Here is a 22,544-nt window from a genome sequence, read left to right on the forward strand (position 1 = left end):
AGTAAGAAGTTGTATCCTAATAATCCGGACAGGTGGCATTTTGAGTGCGTGACCAAGCAATCTAAAAGTTGAGCGTTAAAATCTCGCAACGGCAGTCAGCTGAGCCTATCATTTAAACTGTAAAATTTCAGGAAATATTAAAAAATATGTACTCGGAAAAATAATAACAGCTATGAAGGTTTATAATTGAAACGAGTTTATGATTGTATGGACGTGAGCACCCAGGCTGCCTTGCCCTTGGCTGCCAGCTTGCGTTTACCTCACGCCAGCTGTGTGATCTTCACTCTGTCCCGTTGTCCTCTGCAGCGCTATCTGGGAGGGCCCCACCAAGGTCCAGGGCACCTTCAGGGTCCTATTCTGCACCATGGTCCAGGGCCTCATCAGGGCCCTATGCTCCACCTGGGTCCCCACCAGGGTCCAGCAAATTTCCAGGGTCTCCACCAGGGTCCCGGGCTGCATCAGGGCACTGGTCCCCATCATGGCCCTGGTCCCCATCATGGCCCCGGTCTCCACCATGGCCCCGGTCTCCACCATGGCCCCGGTCTCCACCATGGCCCCGGTCTCCACCATGGCCCCGGTCTCCACCATGGCCCCGGTCCCCACCAGGGTCCCGGTCCCCACCAGGGTCCCGGTCCCTACCAGGGCCCCGGGCCTCACCAGGGCCCCGGTCCCCACCAGGGCCCCGGGCCTCACCAGGGCCCCGGGCCTCACCAGGGCCCCGGGCCTCACCAGGGTCCTGGGCCTCACCAGGGCCCCGGGCCTCACCAGGGCCCCGGGCCTCACCAGGGCCCCGGGCCTCACCAGGGCCCCGGGCCTCACCAGGGCCCCGGGCCTCACCAGGGCCCCGGGCCTCACCAGGGCCCCGGGCCTCACCAGGGTCCCGGGCCCCAACAGGGTCCCGGGCCCCAACAGGGTCCCGGGCCCCAACAGGGTCTTGGGCCCCAACAGGGTCCCGGTCCCCAACAGGGTCCCGGTCCCCAACAGGGTCCCGGTCCCCAACAGGGTCCCGGTCCCCAACAGGGTCCCGGGCCCCAACAGGGTCCCGGGCCCCAACAGGGTCCCGGGCCCCAACAGGGTCCCGGGCCCCAACAGGGTCCCGGGCCTCACCAGGGTCCCGGGCCCAACCAGGGTCCAGGCCTCCTCAAGGGTCCTGGGCCCCAACCCATACCTGTTCCCCCACAAGGACCTGCTATCGGGGGCTCAGATGATGAGGCGTGGCGCAACCGTCGCCGTGATCAGCAAGGTGGCCCTGTGGCTGCGGATGGTCCTCATGGAACAGCTCCACATAGAGGCAGGCCTTTACAATGCATCTTGATACATCTTAATGCAGTTGCACCCCTCACAACCCTGGGCTGCATAAAACAAGTACCATTTTTTCCCCGAAGTAAACAGTCGCTGTCCTATAGAGAGACTGGCTTCTGTCAATGTAATGTGGAATATTCATTGGCTCGGCTGCTATTCGGCAAATGCCGCCCAGCACCTGTGTAAGCAAGGAAATGCATTGACTTTTGTAAAGTTGTATTAAAATAATTGTTGAGGGTACAGAGTATTAGATGCACAGACCTTGTGCAAGAAAATAATGCTGAAATTAGTTATTTTGTAAAAGGTATTTGCTTCCGATGCCCATTGTGCAGGCGGGGGCACGTGGGGCAGCAGCGCAGAGGTGTCGGCAGCGGTGGAGCGAGCCCGACAGCGCAGGGCGGCCGAGGAGAAGAGGATGGAGGAGGAGCGTCTGGCAGCCTGCGCTCAGAAGCTGCGTCTGCTAGAAAGCAAGATGGCCGCCAGCGTTCCGGCTGGCAGCGGCGGTGGAGCTACGGCAACGGCAGCCGGGGCTGCTCCCACCGTCGGCGGGGCCAGTAACAGCACTGGCGAAGACACCGTTTCTGAGGACGGGCCTAGCGCCGTGCCAGCATCGTCGGCGGCGGCATCGGCGCCTTCAGTCACAGCGGCGGCTTTCGGCGTGAGGGAGACGGCCTTGAGTGTGGACATGGCTGCTACCGTGGGAGACGAAGCCACTCTGGGCACAACCACGGATGATGCCGTCCCAAGTGTGGGGGACGCCGGGCATTTGGCAGGTGGGGCTGTTGCACCAGTTGGGGGAGAAGTTTCTGCGGAAGCGGCCTCGACTCCAGCAACAGCGATCGTATCATCAGCAATGAGTGGAGGTTGTGCCTCCCCGCTGCTCGACACGCCTGTTTTGAACTTAGGTGCAGCCAAAGATTGTGTCGCTGCGAGCACAGTCGATACCGATAATTCGTCCACCCCCGACTCAGATTCGACAGCTAACGGGAGTCACGCACCAAGCACGCGTGGGCCACCTCTACGAATCGTCACAAGGAATGATGGCCGGGGCAATGCCGGCCCGAGACTCGACGGCGGCGACGACGACGACAGCGGCGGTGGTGGCTGCGGCATCGTTCGGAGTGCCGGTGGTGACCATGACCAACCCAGGGGAGTGGCGGTGGACGACCGCAGGCCCAGGGGGGGGACAATTGGTACCGTTGGACGGACTGTGGGTGCTGGCAGTGACACCTCTGTACCACCAACAGCTGATGCTGCGTCGGTTCCCTTCTCGGGCCCAGCGGTTGGAGCGAAGGCGGTGACTCGGGTCGGCCCCATTGGGACTGCGGCCTCACCAACGGGAAGCGATGGCGGGCCCGGTGGAGGAGTGAGCGGGCCGCTCGCACCCCCAGTAGCTGCACCGATAGTCGGCACGGGCCATCCTGTTGGGCCTGTGGGGACGGCGACGGCCGAGAGCGCCGCTGGGGCCAGGGTTAGCACGGAAAAGCGGCATGCGGTGGCCGAAGGCGAGGTCATGGTGGAACCGAGCGCTGTGGGTGGCCGAGCAGGGCCACCTGGCGGGGAGTGGCGTGATGGTGAGGGCCCGAGCAAGCGGCGGCGTAGGGACAGCCGTTCTCCCACCGCGGCCCCACCGCAGCACCACCCAGGTAGTGGCTGACACATTTGCGATGAGGTTTTTTCTGAGACCTGTGCTTCTGTAAATCCCCTCTGCACACTGCACTGCCAAGTGCGTTCCTACTGCATGCTGCTGCTTTTTTGTGTTTCAGGCCAGATGTTTCACCTTGGAAGCTTATTATCAATCTAATTGTCTCCATTCTCATATACGCAGTGGGGTGGCACCCATCTGCATTGACGGCCTTTAGCCATTTACAAAAATGTCCAATCCCGTTGTAAAGAAGATTCGTATCTCATGGAGCTGTACTTTAGGCTTAGGTGGATTTAATGAGGTTAAGGAAGAGGTGGTGTTCTGAGCCACCCAGTCACCTTTAAGTTGCATCTCTGAATATGGAAGGAAATGGAGACTCCTTTTCCTTGGCACATTTTAGACAGCGCAGGGCTCTCAAGGTACGGGTGGCAGTACACTGGCGATTTGCCTTGCTGAGTTAGGCTCACAAAACATTTTAATTTGACATTGGGCCTATTAGGGTTATGACAAGGGTGTCATTGCGTGTGATGTTGGCGACACGGCTTTGCTACTGGAGTGGATTAAACAACCTGAGCCACATTGGGCCTGCTCTGCATGTCCCAGGGATGACTATTTTTGGACAGTTGAAAGGAGGTATCGGTGTGTGCTTTGTCTGATGGTGCTTGGTTATTGTCTGCAGAGCCACGGCCCACGTTTGTCCGCCAGGAGAGCGAGGAGACGCAGCCCCGATCAGAGAGCGCCCCGCTCCCTCATGCACACGCGCATACTCATGCTGGGGCCAAGACCTACCATAAGACGCTCCCCCCGCGCTTCCAGCGTCAACAGCAGGTAACATGCACGTGGGGAATTTGTTTTCCTGTGTCGAAGGGAGAGGCATCGCAAAATAAAGCAAATGGTTATTTTGTGGATGAACATTTGAACTTTTAATACGAGCCTCCAGACGTGAGTTTTAGCAAAAATTATGATTGTCACAACTAGGCTTGGTGATCTCACAGGTACGCGCCAAGTCTTTTACCTCCATTCTAGGAGTAAACCAGATAGCACTTATATCCTTCTGAATAATACGCACTTCGTTTTACAGCCGTATTTGAATTCTAAGCCAAATAGTGAAGTATATAGTTAAGGTGTGACGTTAAATAGAAGTGAGCCAAGGATAAGAGCAAAGTAACGTGCTGAAATGAGATGTTAATAGTTGTGTAGTCAAATGAGAAAGAGGAGGTTGAGACCAAAGGATGTAGTTATTAGACGTACGGTGTGAGATTCATCATTGGCTAGGTGAGATGCAATAAAGATGGATATAGCGAGATGAGAGCGAGACAATAGATATGAGATAAAAGATGAGGCTTATTTTGGAGAATTTATGTAATTAAGGCACATCTATTAAGCAGATAGATGTGCATAAGAGATAGCAATGTGTTGAAATGGCAGCTTGTGGATGAGTGAATTCTGTGATATGTAGACAGATTTAGAGATATGTATGTAGGTGTGGCAGGAAACCATGGTATAACTTGAATATAGGTTTAATCAGGATGGATAGGAGAGGTAAAATATGTATTTGGTTAAGAGAAGAGAGATGGTAGATGTATACAGAGGAGCTGGCTGATGGAAGAGAAGATCTATTCAAACACATTAAAATAGATGGCGATATTCAGACCTGATATAAGAAAGAGTTGATTTTGAGAAATATAAATTAACATTATGTAGAAGAGCCATAAAATGTATTTAAATATGATACAAGCTGGCGTTTATCGGATGTGTATTGAGACATTATTGGAGATGTGTTCCGATGAGATAAAAAAAACTAAAAAGAGATGTATTAAGCAGACAGAAGTACGATATGGATGTCAGATGAGAGATGTATGATTAGATGCAATAAAAAGGAGATAAGAAACGTATTAATGATCTAGGAGATAAATGACGTTTTCAAAAGAGAAGAAGAATGATTGTATAATTAAAAGTGTGTCGGTACAGCACTTACCAGATTCCGCAGACTGGGGGGGAGCCTCTTTGTCCTGGATGTGTCACTATGAACAATACATTGTGGGAATTTCTCCATGTTAGTCTATGGAACCCAATGCACAGAGGTAAATAAAAAAAATCCATAATGGTATGTCATTACTGTTCAATAAGAAGCAATGTTTCCACCTTGCTAACACTTTGTTTGTGTTGCTTGCTTTTCTTCTGTATGACGACAGGAGCAGCTTCTGAAGCAGCAGTGGCAGCAATGGCAGCAGCAGGGCCCTGACCCAGGCCAGCCCAATCAGTGGCGGGGAGGTTCTGCAGGTCCCCAAGACCAGAGCCAGCCCACTCAGTGGCGGTCAGCCGGTCTACCGGACCCATCTAGCCAGCCTCCTCAGTGGAGAGGGGTTATGGGCGGTGGTGTCGTTGGCCCCGATCCGGCCTCTTCCATGCAGTGGCGCGGCGGCGGCGGCGGCGGCGGCGGCGGTGGCGGCGGTGGTAGCGGGATGATATCTGACCCAGAATCTCCCACATCACGGAGGGGGGGTGGCGGGCGGCACATGCCAACGTCGCCACAGGCGTTCGATGCACGGAGGCCTCCTCAACCGTATGTGGACATGCGATTTGCCGCAGGTGAGTGGGCTGGGCAGATCTCCGTTTTGGAATGCAGTTGCTCGATTTCCTCAATGTCAGGCATTCTGCCAAGGTGAAATTGTCCTTTCAAAATGCCCGTCAAAGTATTACATTGCCATGATTTAGAACAGCCCTCAGCAGTGGTAGAAATTACACATTCCTTTAGCAGGAACCTATTTCCATAGGAAAAGCAATCTGACTTGCCAAAAGGAGGTATTAATTGTACAAGCACCCAGTATATTACGGAGTTAGGTCCCTTACCAGTAACTGACCTCGCGATAAAACGATTAATTAAGTGACTGGCTGCTCTAAATGCGTTTTTAAGCACTTCGATCTGTTGGCGAGGAAGCTGCCACTTAAGTGCCATGACAACAAGAGATCTGAGTGTAGTAACCATTATTGGGTGTGCCTTTGTGCGTGTGCTTGGTGTGGGTTCAGGACCTACCTCTAGGCGCGAGCGAGCCGACAGCGCCAGCTCAGAGCCGTATGAACCCCGTCAAGGTCACGTGGTGGAGCGCGATGTCCGTGTGGGGCATCCCAACGTCAGCAGGTAAGGTAGTAGTCATAAGAATCGGATCCTTCCGTTATTCAGGGAAGTCCCAATGAGAGTTTATATTGTACTTTTTTCGCACCGTACTCAGCCAACCATGCTAATCGGAGGTGTGGGGGGAAGGGCAACTAACTAAACACATAAAGCAGTTTGCAGGCGGTCCTGTTTTGTGATATTATAGCCAGTTCATATTTGTGTAATTTTGCTTGTGGGAGGGAGTTGGAATCTCTGGTGGAAATCTTCACATACGAACTGACTGCAATTGAAAATAAATCCAGTTGGCCTGAAGGATATTTGTTATTGTTGGATATATGGCCTGTAAATGGCAATATATAATGGGTAATGCATAAAACTAAATTGGCATAATCCTACCCATCGGGTTGGGGGAAAGTCCCTTGAGCTGTGTGGTGTGAGAGTGTAGCAATGGTGCTGTTAATATATTTGTATATATAGCATAATTCATGCAAAATATCCATACTAAATAAATTGTAATGCACGTAGTTTTCGCATTGAGGCTTGGGTAACCACAGACAATCGGGAATACAACCAGAACCGGTGCCAACAATTGCCCAATCGCTGTTGTCCTATATTGGGATCTTTGGCCAACTCCATGAATTAGTGTTAATGTGGGAGAAAAGTAGAGGACCTGGAAAAAAAACTTGTGTGGGCTTGAGGGGTTGTGGGTAGAAAACACTAAATCCCTGTACAGATTGAATACAGATGAAAATGTATCCAATTGCTGTACAACTGTATCTTGGCAAGCCAAGAGATGGATGGATATCGCTATAGCCTTGGGTTGAGAGTTTCAAAAATTCATGTGATCCGCTGACTCGTTTCCAAAGTGCTGCATTGCAGGTGTGCCACAAGTGCAATTGTACCTATCTACCATGAGGGGGATAGTACCGAGGTTCTTGGCACCTGCCACACATACCATTTTTGGTCATTTTTTCCTGCGGTTAGGGTTAGTATTAGAGAATATCGGAGAGAGAAATGTGTATATCAGAGGACTTAAGCTAGAATTGCAATGACAGTTTGCGGCATGACTAAGTTTTCGGTACGGTGGTAACACTTCTACCTGACAGCAGGTAGTCCCTGGGTTCAATTCTCAACTTTGGTGCCATTTTGTGGAGTTTATGATGCTCCCCCCTTTGTCCTGTATTGGTTTCTTCCTGGGTTCACCCTTCCATAACTTAAAAAAAACATACAATGTAGCTGGCATTGGCCAAACATCCTAATGCTGAAAAATCACCTGCAAATTATGAAATTTGGATTACACAGCAACATGGCCCCCCTAGTGTAAAATCTTGGGAGGACCCTCCTAAAAGAGAATATTCAGACTCCCTTGAGATTTTCCTGGGTAAACACTTGTCATTATAATAATGTTAACATGGTTTAGTGCTTGTGTATTTACGTGAAATTAACGTGCATGTGTGCGCGCGCGCCTTCAGGCAACACTCGGACACGGAGGAGCGCCGTGGTCCACTGCTACGCAATCCAGATGAGCCGGCACATGGACCTCGGGACCAACAGCCCCAGCAGCAGTTGCAGCAGCCGCCAGAGCAGCCGAGAGGAGGACCTCATGCACAGGTGCAGCGCAGCAACCAGGTACTGCGTCATGCTTCTCTTGAGCTGCAACACCCACTCATTTGTTTGGGCATATTTGTGCTTAACACGTAGGTTTTCGCAGTCCCAATCTGTTGTATGTGCGTCCTACGTAGCCACCAACGGTGCTAATCGAAGGTGCGGGAAAATCTGATATTGCTGTTTTTGGAGAGTTTTGGTTGTCATGGTCATGAACCCGCCCCACCACTGCCTACAGCTGCATACGCTATCCACATGTGCCGTCTTACTCCAATCAACTTAAATTTTAGACCACAGTTGCCAAGACTCAGGAAAAAATGTGGCGCTGCCTTTAAAAAAACAAGCCCAAAACCCGCCGAAAGTCTGTCCATATGGAGGAGAGGGGTGGGACCCAAAGAGGAAATGGGTCAGGGCCTACAAAGTAAGGTGTGGAGCCTAAATAGGAAAGTATGGTGCCTACACAAGAAGGGATGGTGAATAAACAGGAAGGAGGCTGCCTGAAGGGTCTAAAGAAAAGTCCAATTATAGCAACCTCCAATGAACTTCCCTATTGGTTTAAGAAAATGAAAGCATATCACCAAATATGTTGTAGCAGGTAGCAAACATTTAATGCCGCCAATGTTGCTGCAGGCCAACTGCTATTATGATTCGTGCTATATTTTGGGTTATGTCATGTAATGATCTTGACCAAATCTTTGGCAGTCATGACCTATTTAAAAAGTATGGTCAGGTGCTATGGTAATGCTGGCTTCCTGGATCTTCTCCGGATGTTTGATGTAGTTTCAAATGAAAAATCATGTCTAATTTATAATTTTTTGTGAGATTTTTCTTAAATTTATCTGCGAGCTAAAACAATAAGTGGTGGTTTAAACGCTTGTACATGTGACACTACTGTCTTTGGGCTGCGTTAGTAGTGGGAAGTAACACTGTTGTTGTGAAATCATTACGTGACCTAACTCAATTGGTTATATATCGTATATACTCTTGCTAGTGCCTAATATGTGGGTGTAGTGTAACATACTCTTTGGTTTTTTCGGTCAAGTCACGTAGGTTAGCCTACGTGATAGGTTAATCTACGTGACTTTACCAAAAAAACCAAAGGAGTATGAATCCTTGCAGTCACGAAAGCTTCAAATCTAGAATGTAATGTAACAGTTAGCGCTTTGCACTACGAACCCGGCGACCCGAGTTCAATTCCCACTCACGGCAAACACCAATGACGATTATCTGAACTTCTTGTAGGCCTCTTCCCTCTGTCGACTCGACCTCAAATGAGTACCTGGTGTGGATTGTAATCCTTGCCACTTGGGAGACAAAGGCGGCCAGGTGTGGTGCTGGGCACCCCACCCCCTCGTGTACCGTGCCGGCCTTCATAGGTGTTCGCTAACAGCACTTGCCCAAACAGTCTGTTAAGGCTATAAGGGTATATTTGTTTTATGTGTGACAAGCTAGGTGTACATAGGGTGTGTGGGTGTCCAGTTTTCATTGGATGCACTATTTGCGATGCTCTTATGATTATAGTATTGTGTGTGGGAAGAAGTCTTTATATGCCTGGTTACCAGCATTTGCAGATTAATGCCGGAGTGGTGGAGGAGTTGCCTTGCTCCAGGTGTGGCAGCTGAAGTTGTCCACTTGAGAATGTCATTCCCATGACTGCTGTGGCCGGAGCATGTTATTTAAAGGGGGAACGGTTGCTGTTGAGAGATGTGCCGCATGTTCTGTTATCGCACTTGTATTGCATACATTACCTCCTAATAAAAAATGACAAACATTCAGGTTCCGCATTGCTGTAGCAGTTTTCATTTATTCAAATAATTGTTACATTTGTCAATACTGAACTGCAATCAAGTCAACATAATAATATACTTTTAGACCTCAAGTCATTTTCCATTTTTATAACTTTAGCAAGCAACTTTTAATAATTTAATTCATTCAACATAGCATTCATTTGTATATATGTTATATTCTTTTTCACTTTTTGCTTCGTAATTCTTAATTGTTAAAGGCACTATTCAAGATATACCAAGACAGAGCACTATAATCCATTCGCTTAGTATTACACTTTAAATTGTGATGAGTCTTAAGGTTTGGATTTTATTTATGGCTTTTGAGATGTTCATTATCACTTCCCTTCGGGGACACATTCACACATCTGTAGGCTTGCTCAATTGTCCTTGGTGGTAGGTAGGCACTGGTTTCAATAATCACCCTTACTCATCCGTGGGTGTTCCCAGGCTTGGTGCAGAATCTGTCTTTATGGCCTCTGCTGCGACCGTAGCCAACTTGTTAACCTCGTTGGTTGAGACGATGTTTTTTTCTGTGGTTTCGTCGTGTAATTCTTTTAAGACAGGTTCCTTCACTGTTTGTTGAGGAACCTTGACTTTTATTCCGTGTCCTTTGGGCTTAGTCGATCCAGTCTTTGCAGGTTTTACAGATTCCTTAGAGGGTTTGTCAGTTAAGTTTAGCATGTTCCTTGATGGGTTTTGCATCCTTCTTAGTTGGTGTAACAGCTTTCCTGAAGGGCTGTGCTTCCTCCCTGGTTGGTGTAACAGCTTTCTTGAAAGGCTTTGCTTCCTCTCTGGTTGGTGTAACAGCTTTCTTGAAGGGCTTGGCTTCCTCCTTTGTTGGTGTAATGGCTTTCTTGAAGGGCTTGGCATCCTCCTTTGTTGGTGTAACAGCTTTCTTGAAGGGCTTGGCATCCTCCTTTGTTGGTGTAACAGCTTTCTTGAAGGGCTTGGCATCCTCCTTTGTTGGTGTAACAGCTTTCTTGAAGGGCTTGGCATCCTCCTTTGTTGGTGTAACAGCTTTCTTGAAGGGCTTAGCTTCCTCCTTTGTTGGTGTAACAGCTTTCTTGAAGGGCTTTGCATCCTCCTTTGTTGGTGTAACAACTTTCTTGAAGGGCTTGGCTTCTTCCTTGGTTGGTGTAACAGCTTTCTTGAAGGGCTTTGTATCCAACTTGGTTGGTTTAACAGCTTTCTTGATGGGCTTAGCGTCTTCCTTGGTTGGTGTGACAGCTTTCTTGATGGGCTTAACTTCTTCGTCACTTTGTGCGGCAGCTTCCTCAATAGCTTCTTCCTCTGTTGGTGAAACAGCTTGCTCGATACCTTCTTCCTCTGTTGGTGAAGCAGCTTCATCGATAGCTTCTTCCACGCTTGGTGTCACAGATTCTTCTATATCTCCTTCCTCGCTTGGTGCGACAGCTTCCTCAATAACTTCTGCCTCCGTTGGTGTGACAGCTTTCTTGAAGGGCTCAGCTTCTTCCTTGGTTGGTGTGACAGCTTTCTTGATGGGCTTAGCTTCTTCGTCAGTTTGTGCGACAGCTTTCTCAATAGCTTCTTCCTCTGTTGGTGAAACAGCTTGTTCGATAGCTTCTTCCTCTGTTGGTGAAACAGCTTGTTCGATAGCTTCTTCCTCTGTTGGTGAAACAGCTTGTTCGATAGCTTCTTCCTCTGTTGGTGAAACAGCTTCCTCGATAGCTTCTTCCTCTGTTGGTGAAACAGCTTGTTCGATAGCTTCTTCCTCTGTTGGTGAAACAGCTTGTTCGATAGCTTCTTCCTCTGTTGGTGAAACAGCTTGTTCGATAGCTTCTTCCTCTGTTGGTGACGCAGCTTGTTCGATAGCTTCTTCCTCTGTTGGTGAAACAGCTTGCTCAGTTGGTGCAATTGATTTCACTATTGCTTTTTCCTCAGTAGGTGTGACAGCTTTCTTGATGGGCTCAGCTTCTTTGTCAGTTTGTGCGACAGTTTCCTCGATAGCTTCTTCCTCTGTTGGTGAAACAGCTTCCTCGATAGCTTCTTCCTCTGTTGGTGAAACAGCTTCCTCGATAGCTTCTTCCTCTGTTGGTGAAACAGCTTCTTCAATAGCTTTTTCCCCGCTTGGTGTAACAGCTTCCTCAGTTGGTGCAACTGATTTCACAATTGCTTCTTCCTCAGTTGGTGTGACAGCTTTCTTGATGGGCTTAGCCTCTTCCTTGGTTGGTGTGACAGCTTTCTTGATGGGCTTAGCCTCTTCCTTGGTTGGTGTGACAGCTTTCTTGATGGGCTCAGTTTCTTCCTTGGTTGGTGGGACAGCTTTCTTGATGGGCTTAGCCTCTTCCTTGGTTGGTGTGACAGCTTTCTTGATGGGCTCAGTTTCTTCCTTGGTTGGTGGGACAGCTTTCTTGATGGGCTTAGCTTCTTCGTCTGTTTGTGCGACAGCTTCCTCAATAGCTTCTTCCTCTGTTGGTGAAACAGCTTGTTCGATAGCTTCTTCCTCTGTTGGTGAAACGGCTTGTTCGATAGCTTCTTCCTCTGTTGGTGAAACGGCTTGTTCGATAGCTTCTTCCTCTGTTGGTGAAACAGCTTGTTCGATAGCTTCTTCCTCTGTTGGTGAAACAGCTTGTTCGATAGCTTCTTCCTCTGTTGGTGAAACAGCTTGTTCGATAGCTTCTTCCTCTGTTGGTGAAACAGCTTGTTCGATAGCTTCTTCCTCTGTTGGTGAAACAGCTTGTTCGATAGCTTCTTCCTCTGTTGGTGAAACAGCTTGTTCGATAGCTTCTTCCTCTGTTGGTGACGCAGCTTGTTCGATAGCTTCTTCCTCTGTTGGTGAAACAGCTTGTTCGATAGCTTCTTCCTCTGTTGGTGACACAGCTTGTTCGATAGCTTCTTCCTCTGTTGGTGAAACGGCTTGCTCGATGGCTTCTTCCTCTGTTGGTGACACGGCTTGCTCAGTTGGTGCAACTGATTTCACAATTGCTTCTTCCTCAGTTGGTGTGATAGCTTTCTTGATGGGCTCAGCGTCTTCCTTGGTTGGTGTGACAGCTTTCTTGATGGGCTTAGCCTCTTCCTTGGTTGGTGTGACAGCTTTCTGGATGGGCTTAGTTTGTGCGACAGCTTCCTCAATAGCTTCTTCCTCTGTTGGTGAAACAGCTTGTTCGATAGCTTCTTCTTCTGTTGGTGACACAGCTTCCTCAATAGCTTCTTCCTCTGTTGGTGACACAGCTTGCTCAGTTGGTGCAACTGATTTCACAATTGCTTCTTCCTCAGTTGGTGTGACAGCTTTCTTGATGGGCTTAGTTTCTTCCTTGGTTGGCGTCACAGCTTTCTGGATGGGCTTAGCCTCTTCCTTGGTTGGTGTCACAGCTTTCTTGATGGGCTTAGCCTCTTCCTTGGTTGGTGTGACAGCTTTCTTGATGGGCTCAGCCTCTTCCTTGGTTGGTGTCACAGCTTTCTTGATGGGCTTAGCCTCTTCCTTGGTTGGTGTGACAGCTTTCTTGATGGGCTCAGCCTCTTCCTTGGTTGGTGTCACAGCTTTCTTGATGGGCTTAGCCTCTTCCTTGGTTGGTGTGACGGCTTTCTTGATGGGCTCAGCCTCTTCCTTGGTTGGTGTCACAGCTTTCTTGATGGGCTTAGCCTCTTCCTTGGTTGGTGTGACGGCTTTCTTGATGGGCTTAGCCTCTTCCTTGGTTGGTGTGACGGCTTTCTTGATGGGCTTAGCCTCTTCCTTGGTTGGTGTGACAGCTTTCTTGATGGGCTTAGCCTCTTCCTTGGTTGGTGTCACAGCTTTCTTGATGGGCTTAGCCTCTTCGTTGGTTGGTGTGACGGCTTTCTTGATGGGCTTAGCCTCTTCCTTGGTTGGTGTCACAGCTTTCTTGATGGGCTTAGCCTCTTCCTTGGTTGGTGTGACGGCTTTCTTGATGGGCTTAGCCTCTTCCTTGGTTGGTGTCACAGCTTTCTTGATGGGCTTAGCCTCTTCCTTGGTTGGTGTCACAGCTTTCTTGATGGGCTTAGCCTCTTCCTTGGTTGGTGTCACAGCTTTCTTAATGGGCTTAGCCTCTTCCTTGGTTGGTGTCACAGCTTTCTTGATGGGCTTAGCCTCTTCCTTGGTTGGTGTCACAGCTTTCTGGATGGGCTTAGTTTGTGCGACAGCTTCCTCAATAGCTTCTTCCTCTGTTGGTGAAACAGCTTCCTCAATAGCTTCTTCCTCTGTTGGTGAAACAGCTTCCTCAATAGCTTCTTCCTCTGTTGGTGAAACAGCTTCTTCAATAGCTTCTTCCTCTGTTGGTGAAACAGCTTCCTCGATAGCTTCTTCCTCAGTTGGTGTGACAGCTTTCTTGATGGGCTTAGCGTCTTCCTTGGTTGGTGTGACAGCTTTCTTGATGGGCTTAGCCTCTTCCTTGGTTGGTGTGACAGCTTTCTTGATGGGCTTAGCGTCTTCCTTGGTTGGTGTGACAGCTTTCTTGATGGGCTTAGCCTCTTCCTTGGTTGGTGTCACAGCTTTCTTGATGGGCTTAGCCTCTTCCTTGGTTGGTGTTACAGCTTTCTTGATGGGCTTAGCCTCTTCCTTGGTTGGTGTCACAGATTTCTGAATGGGCTTAGTTTGTGCGACAGCTTCCTCAATAGCTTCTTCCTCTGTTGGTGACAAAGCTTGCTCGATAGCTTCTTCCTCTGTTGGTGAAACGGCTTGCTCGATAGCTTCTTCCTCTGTTGGTGAAACAGCTTGCTCGATGGCTTCTTCCTCTGTTGGTGAAACAGCTTCCTCGATAGCTTCTTCCTCTGTTGGTGAAACAACTTGCTCAGTTGGTGCAACTGATTTCACAATTGCTTCTTCCTCAGTTGGTGTGACAGCTTTCTTGATGGGCTTAGCCTCTTCCTTGGTTGGCGTCACAGATTTCTGAATGGGCTTAGTTTGTGCGACAGCTTCCTCAATAGCTTCTTCCTCTGTTGGTGACACAGCTTGCTCGATAGCTTCTTCCTCTGTTGGTGAAACGGCTTGCTCGATGGCTTCTTCCTCTGTTGGTGAAACATCTTCAATAGCTTCTTCCTCTGTTGGTGAAACATCTTCAATAGCTTCTTCCTCTGTTGGTGAAACATCTTCAATAGCTTCTTCCTCTGTTGGTGAAACAGCTGCTTCAATAGCTTCTTCCTTTGTTGGTGAAACAGCTTGCTCGATAGCTTCTTCCTCTGTTGGTGACACAGCTTGCTCGATAGCTTCTTCCTCTGTTGGTGTGACGGCTTTCTTGATGGGCTTAGCCTCTTCCTTGGTTGGCGTCACAGCTTTCTTGATGGGCTCAGCCTCTTCCTTGGTTGGTGTGACAGATTTCTTGATGGGCTCAGCCTCTTCCTTGGTTGGTGTCACAGATTTCTTGATGGGCTTAGCCTCTTCCTTGGTTGGTGTGACAGATTTCTTGATGGGCTTAACCTCTTCCTTGGTTGGCGTCACAGCTTTCTTGATGGGCTTAGCCTCTTCCTTGGTTGGTGTGACGGCTTTCTTGATGGGCTTAGCTTCTTCCTTGGTTGGTGTGACGGCTTTCTTGATGGGCTTAACCTCTTCCTTGGTTGGCGTCACAGCTTTCTTGATGGGCTTAGCCTCTTCCTTGGTTGGTGTGACGGCTTTCTTGATGGGCTTAGCCTCTTCCTTGGTTGGTGTGACAGATTTCTTGATGGGCTTAGCCTCTTCCTTAGTTGGTGTGACAGCTTTCTTGATGGGCTTAGCCTCTTCCTTGGTTGGTGTGACGGCTTTCTTGATGGGCTTAGCCTCTTCCTTGGTTGGTGTGACGGCTTTCTTGATGGGCTTAGCCTCTTCCTTGGTTGGTGTGACAGATTTCTTGATGGGCTTAGCCTCTTCCTTGGTTGGTGTGACGGCTTTCTTGATGGGCTTAGCCTCTTCCTTGGTTGGTGTGACGGCTTTCTTGATGGGCTTAGCCTCTTCCTTGGTTGGTGTGACAGATTTCTTGATGGGCTTAGCCTCTTCCTTCGTTGGTGTGACGGCTTTCTTGATGGGCTTAGCCTCTTCCTTGGTTGGTGTGACAGCTTTCTTGATGGGCTTAGCCTCTTCCTTAGTTGGTGTGACAGCTTTCTTGATGGGCTTAGCCTCTTCCTTAGTTGGTGTGACAGCTTTCTTGATGGGCTTAGCCTCTTCCTTCGTTGGTGTGACAGCTTTCTTGATGGGCTCAGCCTCTTCCTTTGTTGGTGTGACAGATTTCTTGATGGGCTTAGCTTCTTCGTCGGTTTGTGCGACAGCTTCCTCGATAGCTTCTTCCTCTGTTGGTGACACAGCTTCTTCTATAGCTTCTTCTTCAGTTGGTAAAACGGCTTCCTCGATAGCTTCTTCTTCAGTTGGTGAAACAGCTTGCTCAGTTGGTGCAACTGATTTCACAATTGCTTCTTCTTCAGTTGGTGTGACAGCTTTCTTAATGGGCTTTGCCTCTTCCTTGGTTGGTGTCACAGCTTTCTTAATGGGCTTTGCCTCTTCCTTGGTTGGTGTCACAGCTTTCTTGATGGGCTTAGCCTCTTCCTTGGTTGGTGTGACAGCTTTCTTGATGGGCTCAACTTCTTCCTTGGCTGGTGTCACAGCTTTCTTGATGGGCTTAGTTTCTTCCTTGGTTGGTGTGACAGCTTTCTGGATGGGCTTAGTTTCTTCCTTGGTTGGTGTGACAGCTTTCTTGATGGGCTCAACTTCTTCCTTGGCTGGTGTCACAGCTTTCTTGATGGGCTTAGTTTCTTCCTTGGTTGGTGTGACAGCTTTCTTGATGGGCTTAGCCTCTTCCTTCGTTGGTGTGACGGCTTTCTTTATCGGCTTAGCCTCTTCCTTGGTTGGTGTGACAGCTTTCTTTATGGGCTCAACTTCTTCCTTGGCTGGTATCACAGTTTTCTTCATCGGCTTAGCCTCTTCCTTGGTTGGTGTGACAGTTTTCTTGATGGGCTTAGCTTCTTCGTCTGTTTGTGCGACAGCTTCCTCAATATCTTCTTCTTCTGTTGGTGAAACAGCTTGCTCGATAGCTTCTTCCTCTGCTGGTGCAACAGCTTTCTCAGTAACGTATTCTTCGATTGGAGTAACAGCTTCCTCGATAGCTTCTGGCTCGGTCGTTGAAGCAGCTTCTTCAATTCCTTCCTCCTTGGTTGGTGTTACAGCTTTTTTAACGGGCTTAGCCTCTTCCATTGCAGGTGACTGAGCTGCTTTCTTTGCCACAACCTGTTTAACCTTAGGTTCTGTAATTAATCGTTGCATCTGCTGAGATTCTTCCTCTTGTACTTCTGGAGCCTCCTCCACGGCAGTCTTCTGCGCGTCCACATGTTCCGTGACTTGCTTAGCAGCAGGTGTTAGATCTTCAGCTCCTTCTGTGACTGTTTTATCGTCTTCACCATCTTCTTGTTTCTCTGCTTCTACCATGCTGGGCTCCTCAACAACAGGTCTGTCTTCATGGTGGCTTGTTTCTTCAGGTGTTGTTTCTTCAACTTCAGGTTCCGTTTCACCTTCCTCAACTTCAATGTTTTGTTGTTCCTGTTCTACGTCAGGTTCCCCTTTAAGTTCGGCTTCTGTTTCAACCTCTTGATCGTCAGCATCGTCTAGTTTGGTTTCCATGGTTTCTTCTTCACTGCCCTCTTCAGTCACAGGTTCATGTTCACCTGCTGCTATTCCGTCTATTGTTTCCTCAACTTCATCTTCTGCTTCATCATCTTCTGCCTCTGGTTCAGAAATGTCTTCAGTTGTTTGTTCCTGCGTTTTTACAGCAGATTTCTCTTGTGGCTCACCTTCTATGGCTTCAGTTTCCTGCTCTTCAGTATCACTTTCAGTCTCACCTAGCTCCCCAATGTCAGCTACAGCATCTGTTTCCCTCACAGTTTCTTCAATTTCGGCTTTCTCAGCCTCGACCTCTTCTTTAACTTTTTCGCCGTGTGTTTCTTCAGCTTGTTCCACTCTGAGAGTGGGGAGCACTTGCGTCTCTTCCACGAGTTGCTCGCTTGCGCTATCCTCCAGCTTTGTGTCTGACTTGCGGCTCTGCTCCTCGTCGGCCTCCGCTTTGGATGCGCGCGGTGCAGTGCTCATGACTGGTGCCCTAGGCATTTCGCTGCTGTAGTGAGCCTCCTCCCCATCCAGCAGTGTCCTGTATGAAAACGGAGAGAACAGCCATTGTTGGAGGAGGGGGGGGGTGTTTATAAAATGATGTGTCGTCTTTGTGCACAATCTGTTAATGGTTTTGGGGAGTCTGTGAGCAGACTAGAGCTGTTCAGTGCGGCAGCAGCTGCAATTGCACCGTGACCTATGTGATGCAGGGAACGTTGCCCAAGAGCCCATACCAATGCTGGGCAGGAGCCAAACCTGTAGGCAGAGATCTCGATGTCGAGCGCCATCTTCACGTTGAGCAGGTCCTGGTACTCGCGCAGGCGACGCGCCACCTCCCACTTGGAGTCTCGCAGCTCCCCCTGTAGCTGTTCCATCACGTCCTGTAGGTGTGTGTGGGAGGAATGGGCACCACCGTGTGAGCTCCACTTTAGGTTAATGTGGCCCAAAACCACTTCTCTAAAGGCATTTGTTTGAAATCACCAAAGTGGCATGGAGACCAAATGGCTCTTGAGCAAGGGAATTGATTCATATAAAATGTTCCTCAGATCTACGGGGCATGGGGGCAGCATTCCTGTCAGCAGTTCCGAACCACGTGTCAAATTCCACTCTTTATATTATGGGAACCAGGCTAATGAAAAGAAAACTCTTCTCGATTTCTCACTATGGGCTCTGTTGACCCGCGATTTAAATTTGTGAGTCGTGTGTTTTGGCCACAGCGTCACCTGACTATTTTCAACACACATTGAAGGGGTATTTGAACGTCATGTCTTTCACAAATTAGGCACAAACCAGTGCTGGTTGAGGGAGGGCTATAGTTACCTGCAAGTTGCCCACGTCGATCTGGTGCCTCTCCTCCATGTCGTTCAGTTGCCTCTCGAGTGAATCCCTGGTTCCCAGCAGCGCGTCCAGCTCCGTGCTTCGCTCATTGAGCTTGTGACGGTGCTTGGAGAGCTCCTCCTTGGTCGATCGCAGGGCCTCCTCGTTCTGCTCCGCTGCCTCTGTGAGCTGCGTGAACTTGGACTGGAAGCGTTCTTCTGCAGCCCCCTCAACCTGCCCTTTGAGCTGAAATTTGCCGCGGATATCACGCAGGGCTGCTGCGATGCCAGCCTGTCTATAGTCTACATTCTCCACCGAGACGGAGGAGGATTTGATCTGGCCCAGAAGTTGCTCCACCTCCTCCTCATGGTTCTTTTTGAGGAAAGCGATTTCATCGAACAGAGCCTGTATCTGCTTCTCATTGCTCATTTGTACCAGAGGCATAGCCTCTGTGTGCTTGCTGAACATCTTAAAGAGCTCGTCAGCTTCATTGCGTAGACGAACTTCTTGACCGCATTTCTCTTCGAGCTTCTTGATCTCTTCATCCAGACGCTCCTGCTCCATCAGCATGGATGTCTTTTCTCCATTAATGTGTTCAATGAGCTCTCGGAGCTCTTTGATTTCACACTCGTAGACATCATTAATGCCAGTGTGAGTGGTGCCCGACTGCCTCTGTTTGAGTGCTGAGATCTCATCGTCCAGGTCTTTGTTGTTCTGCTCGAGATCGTGTACCTTGGCAATGTAGCCTGAGAAACGATCGTTGAGATCCTGCAGGAGCTGCTTCTCGTTGACTCGAGCTTGCTGCATGGCGTCTCCTGTGAGCCCGATGGGGCGGCTGTGCTCGAGGCTGTCGGTGTAGTTGAGAGCAGGCATGCTGTAGCCATGCACGAGGCTGCCGTAGCCCGAGCGCTCACCTCCGAGTCTGGTTGACGAGTATGATCGGACTCCGCTGGAGAGGATGCTCTGGAGCCGCCTGCTGGAGTGAGGCGCGTCCCCGTGAGCTCGTCGGGAGGAGCTGCTGATGCTTGAGCCTGCGTAGCTCATGGTGGCGGTGCTGGAGGAGGTGCTGCAGTCCGATGCGGGCTCGGAGCTGCTGCTGTCTTCCTCTGCTCGTCTCGCCCCTTAAATACACGGTTTATGCTGAGCGCAGCAGAATGTCACAGCTCATGCCGCATCACACCTGTAGGCAGATTGCGGCTCTAAAAAATGCAGTCTCATTTCTTGGCTGCCTTACCCGTCTGGCCCGTTGTTGCTGCACTCTGCAACTATTGATTTTTTTTACATTGAAGCTATGTTTGGAATTGATATTTGTGAAGGCTTTAATGTAATGATACTTTGGTTTTAAAATGTTTTTCCATTTTATATGCTTGCGATTTCATATTATTCATAAGTTTTGATGGAATTATTTTTTTAATCAGTGGAAGCCTTTGCATTGTTTTTTGGACAAATTAGGAATATATTTTACAGGCTTCGATTCAGTTTGTCATATGCAGACCAGTTATATAAACGGAGACCCCACCAAACATTTTTGGTTGACATTGGAGATATTGACCAGGGCTTGTCCTTTATTGACCTTCGAAAATTTCAGCTTTCTCTTGCTTTTGTTTCTGTGCAATTTCATGTTTTTCTAAGTATTACAAAAATACTAATCAGGAAATTATGAAATTAAAAGGTACTTGCTTGCTGTGATTGATTATAGAAAGTGGTAAGTCAGCTTGAATGCAATTGATTTTCGGCTGAATGGAAGTAGATCTTCTTAGCACTGCTATTTCTGCACTGCAGATGGTTTGCTAAAACACAATGGCTTTTGTAATCTTCATCCTTAAGTGTGACTCCTGTTTTACGCAAGATTTTGCTGTGCAGTGGTTTTTCATGCTGTACATATGTCGGCACTGCCTGTTATGTGCAAAATCTCGTGAAAGAGAAATGCAGAGGCTGGCTAACAAAACGCTACTTCGAATTGCAGCCGTGAACAACATTGATCAACTCGGATGTAATTCATTATAGAGGTTTTTGAGTTAGATCGCATAAATATGTGTCGTTAAATCCACCAGCACTCTACACAGCCAGAGTTGGCTGTTGCCTGAAGATGCTAGTTGTAATTACTGGCGGAACGTCGTACTCCAATTGTAAATGTTGTGGGTTTACTCTCCAACACACCGATGTGCTGTACTAGTAACAAATTGCCATGTTTTGTTCACGTCACAAACCTTACTAGTGGCTCTGTCGGGTGGTGGCGGGTTAAACGACACATTTATATTTACGTGATCCAACTAAAAAAAAACTATGGAAATCCATGGATATAACATTTCCAAATAGTAACACTTAACCTTTCTGGAATGTCACTCGCTTTTAAAATGAAGTGTGCAGAGTTTAACTGACGAAGAGGAGATGGGGCCTAAATCGGAGGGATGGCAGGGCCCTAAGGCTTTATTGGACTTGCACTCAATGTGTGAAGGAAGCGGTGCATAAAGAGGGATGGTACCCGAAGGAGTAAGAGGTGGGGGGGGGGGGCATAAGGAGTAAGGAGGCAGGGGTTGAAAGAGGAATAGACGGGTACAAAACAGGAAGGGGGGTGGGGCTTGAGGGGTGAGACAAGGGTGGGGGGGGGGGCATAAAGAGGAAGGAGGGTGGGTACTCAGGAGTAAAAAAAGAAGTGGACTTAACTGGTAAGATGATTTGGCATTGAGGAATCGACGTGGCCTAAGGGGTAAAGGATGAATCCTAGAGATGTTGTACTTTTCAGTTAATAAAAGCAAAGCATAGAATAAAATACATGTAGCAAGCAACATACCTTTCTTTAGTGACCAGGGTGTGGCTCACAGGCAAACTTGTGTGTAATGTGAGTCAATTGCTCCTTTGAAACAACACATTTTAGGGGTGATCACTATTTTTTTCAGTCATCCATAACTTATAGTTGGTTACAGATGAAATCAAAGAGACACACTGGGTTGTCACTAAAGAAGAGTCAGCTAGCTTGTTGTTTAGTCCCAAAATGTTTCTTAAAGATTCAGCTTGGCAAACCTGTGGAGGCTGACAAACACTTTGAAGACTGCAAGGAAATATTATACTGGTAGGAACGAAGTGGACCAGCCACCAATAGATTATATCGTCCGTCCGTTTGTCCGTCCATCCGTCCGTCCGTGTAGCAACATCGCCCCCTAATGCAAACACTTGGCATGACCCTACAAAAACCGAGACCTAGGCCTGAAACTCTCCCTTCGTATCGTACCCCTGCGTGTGTGAAAGGTGGTTAATGTTTAACAATGTTACATTCCCTGATGTTTTTAAATAGCAACATTTACATTTAAAGCTTTTACATAAATAATTAAACCATTTAACAATTAACTCACGGCGGCCTAAGGCCTACAGCTAGGCCTAAAGCCTAGACCTAGGCCTGAAACTCTCCCTTCGTATCGTACCCCCGCGTGTGTGAAAGGTGGTTAATGTTTAACAATGTTACATTCCCTGATGTTTTTAAATAGCAACATTTACATTTACAGCTTTTACATAAATAATTAAAACATTTATATTAACTATTAACTCACGGCAGCCTAAGGCCTACAGCTAGGCCTAAAGCCTAGTCCAAGGCCTAAAGCCTAGTCCTAGGCCTCAAACTCTCCCTTCGTATCGTACCCCCGCGTGTGTGAAAGGTGGTTAATGTTTAACAATGTTACATTCCCTGATGTTTTTTTAATAGAAACATTTACATTTAAAGCTTTTACATAAATAATTAAAACATTTATATTAACAATTAACTCACGGCAGCCTAAGGCCTACAGCTAGGCCTAAAGCCTAGACCTAGGCCTCAAACGCTCCCTTCGTATCGTACCCCCGCGTGTGTGAAAGGTGGTTAATGTTTACAATGTTACATTCCCTGATGTTTTTTTTATAGAAACATTTACATTTAAAGCTTTTATTAAAAACAACTCCCTACCCCCCCCCCCTCGTCGGCGGCTTTCCAGCCGAGCCAGGCCTGGGAATCTCTCCCCCGCTTGGGGTGTATTGGGCGGGGCTACAGCGGCAGGGGGCGGGGCAACGGCGGCAGGGGGCGTGGGCACGAGGTGGAGGGCGGGGCTACGCTGGGTTGGGGCGGGGTTACGGCGGTAAGGGGCGGGGCAACAAGCTGGGGGCGGGGACACCGAGATGGGGCGGGGCCACGGGTGGCCGGGGTGGGGTTACGCGGGTGGAGGGCGGGGCCACGGGGCATCCACTTATTGGCGGCCATTTTTT

At 48.6% G+C, this 22,544-nt stretch overlaps 1 protein-coding gene across 8 annotated transcripts in view; it reads left to right on the forward strand.

Annotated features, from left to right (window-relative positions):
• Positions 1–22,544, forward strand: part of LOC133348637 (protein PRRC2C-like) — a 97,438-nt gene that overhangs the window by 22,822 nt on the left and 52,072 nt on the right. For all 8 annotated transcript variants that reach the window (XM_061561562.1, XM_061561563.1, XM_061561565.1 and 5 more), the window contains exons 13-18: positions 307–1,291; positions 1,635–2,948; positions 3,627–3,775; positions 5,143–5,539; positions 5,978–6,089; positions 7,538–7,694. In XM_061561562.1, coding sequence (XP_061417546.1) covers positions 307–1,291; positions 1,635–2,948; positions 3,627–3,775; positions 5,143–5,539; positions 5,978–6,089; positions 7,538–7,694 — 3,114 coding nt within the window. The remainder of the gene's footprint in view (positions 1–306; positions 1,292–1,634; positions 2,949–3,626; positions 3,776–5,142; positions 5,540–5,977; positions 6,090–7,537; positions 7,695–22,544) is intronic.

The sequence above is a fragment of the Lethenteron reissneri genome, chromosome 27, assembly GCF_015708825.2.
Source record: "Lethenteron reissneri isolate LAM-NWPU_2019-01 chromosome 27, ASM1570882v1, whole genome shotgun sequence".
Lineage (NCBI taxonomy): Eukaryota > Metazoa > Chordata > Hyperoartia > Petromyzontiformes > Petromyzontidae > Lethenteron > Lethenteron reissneri.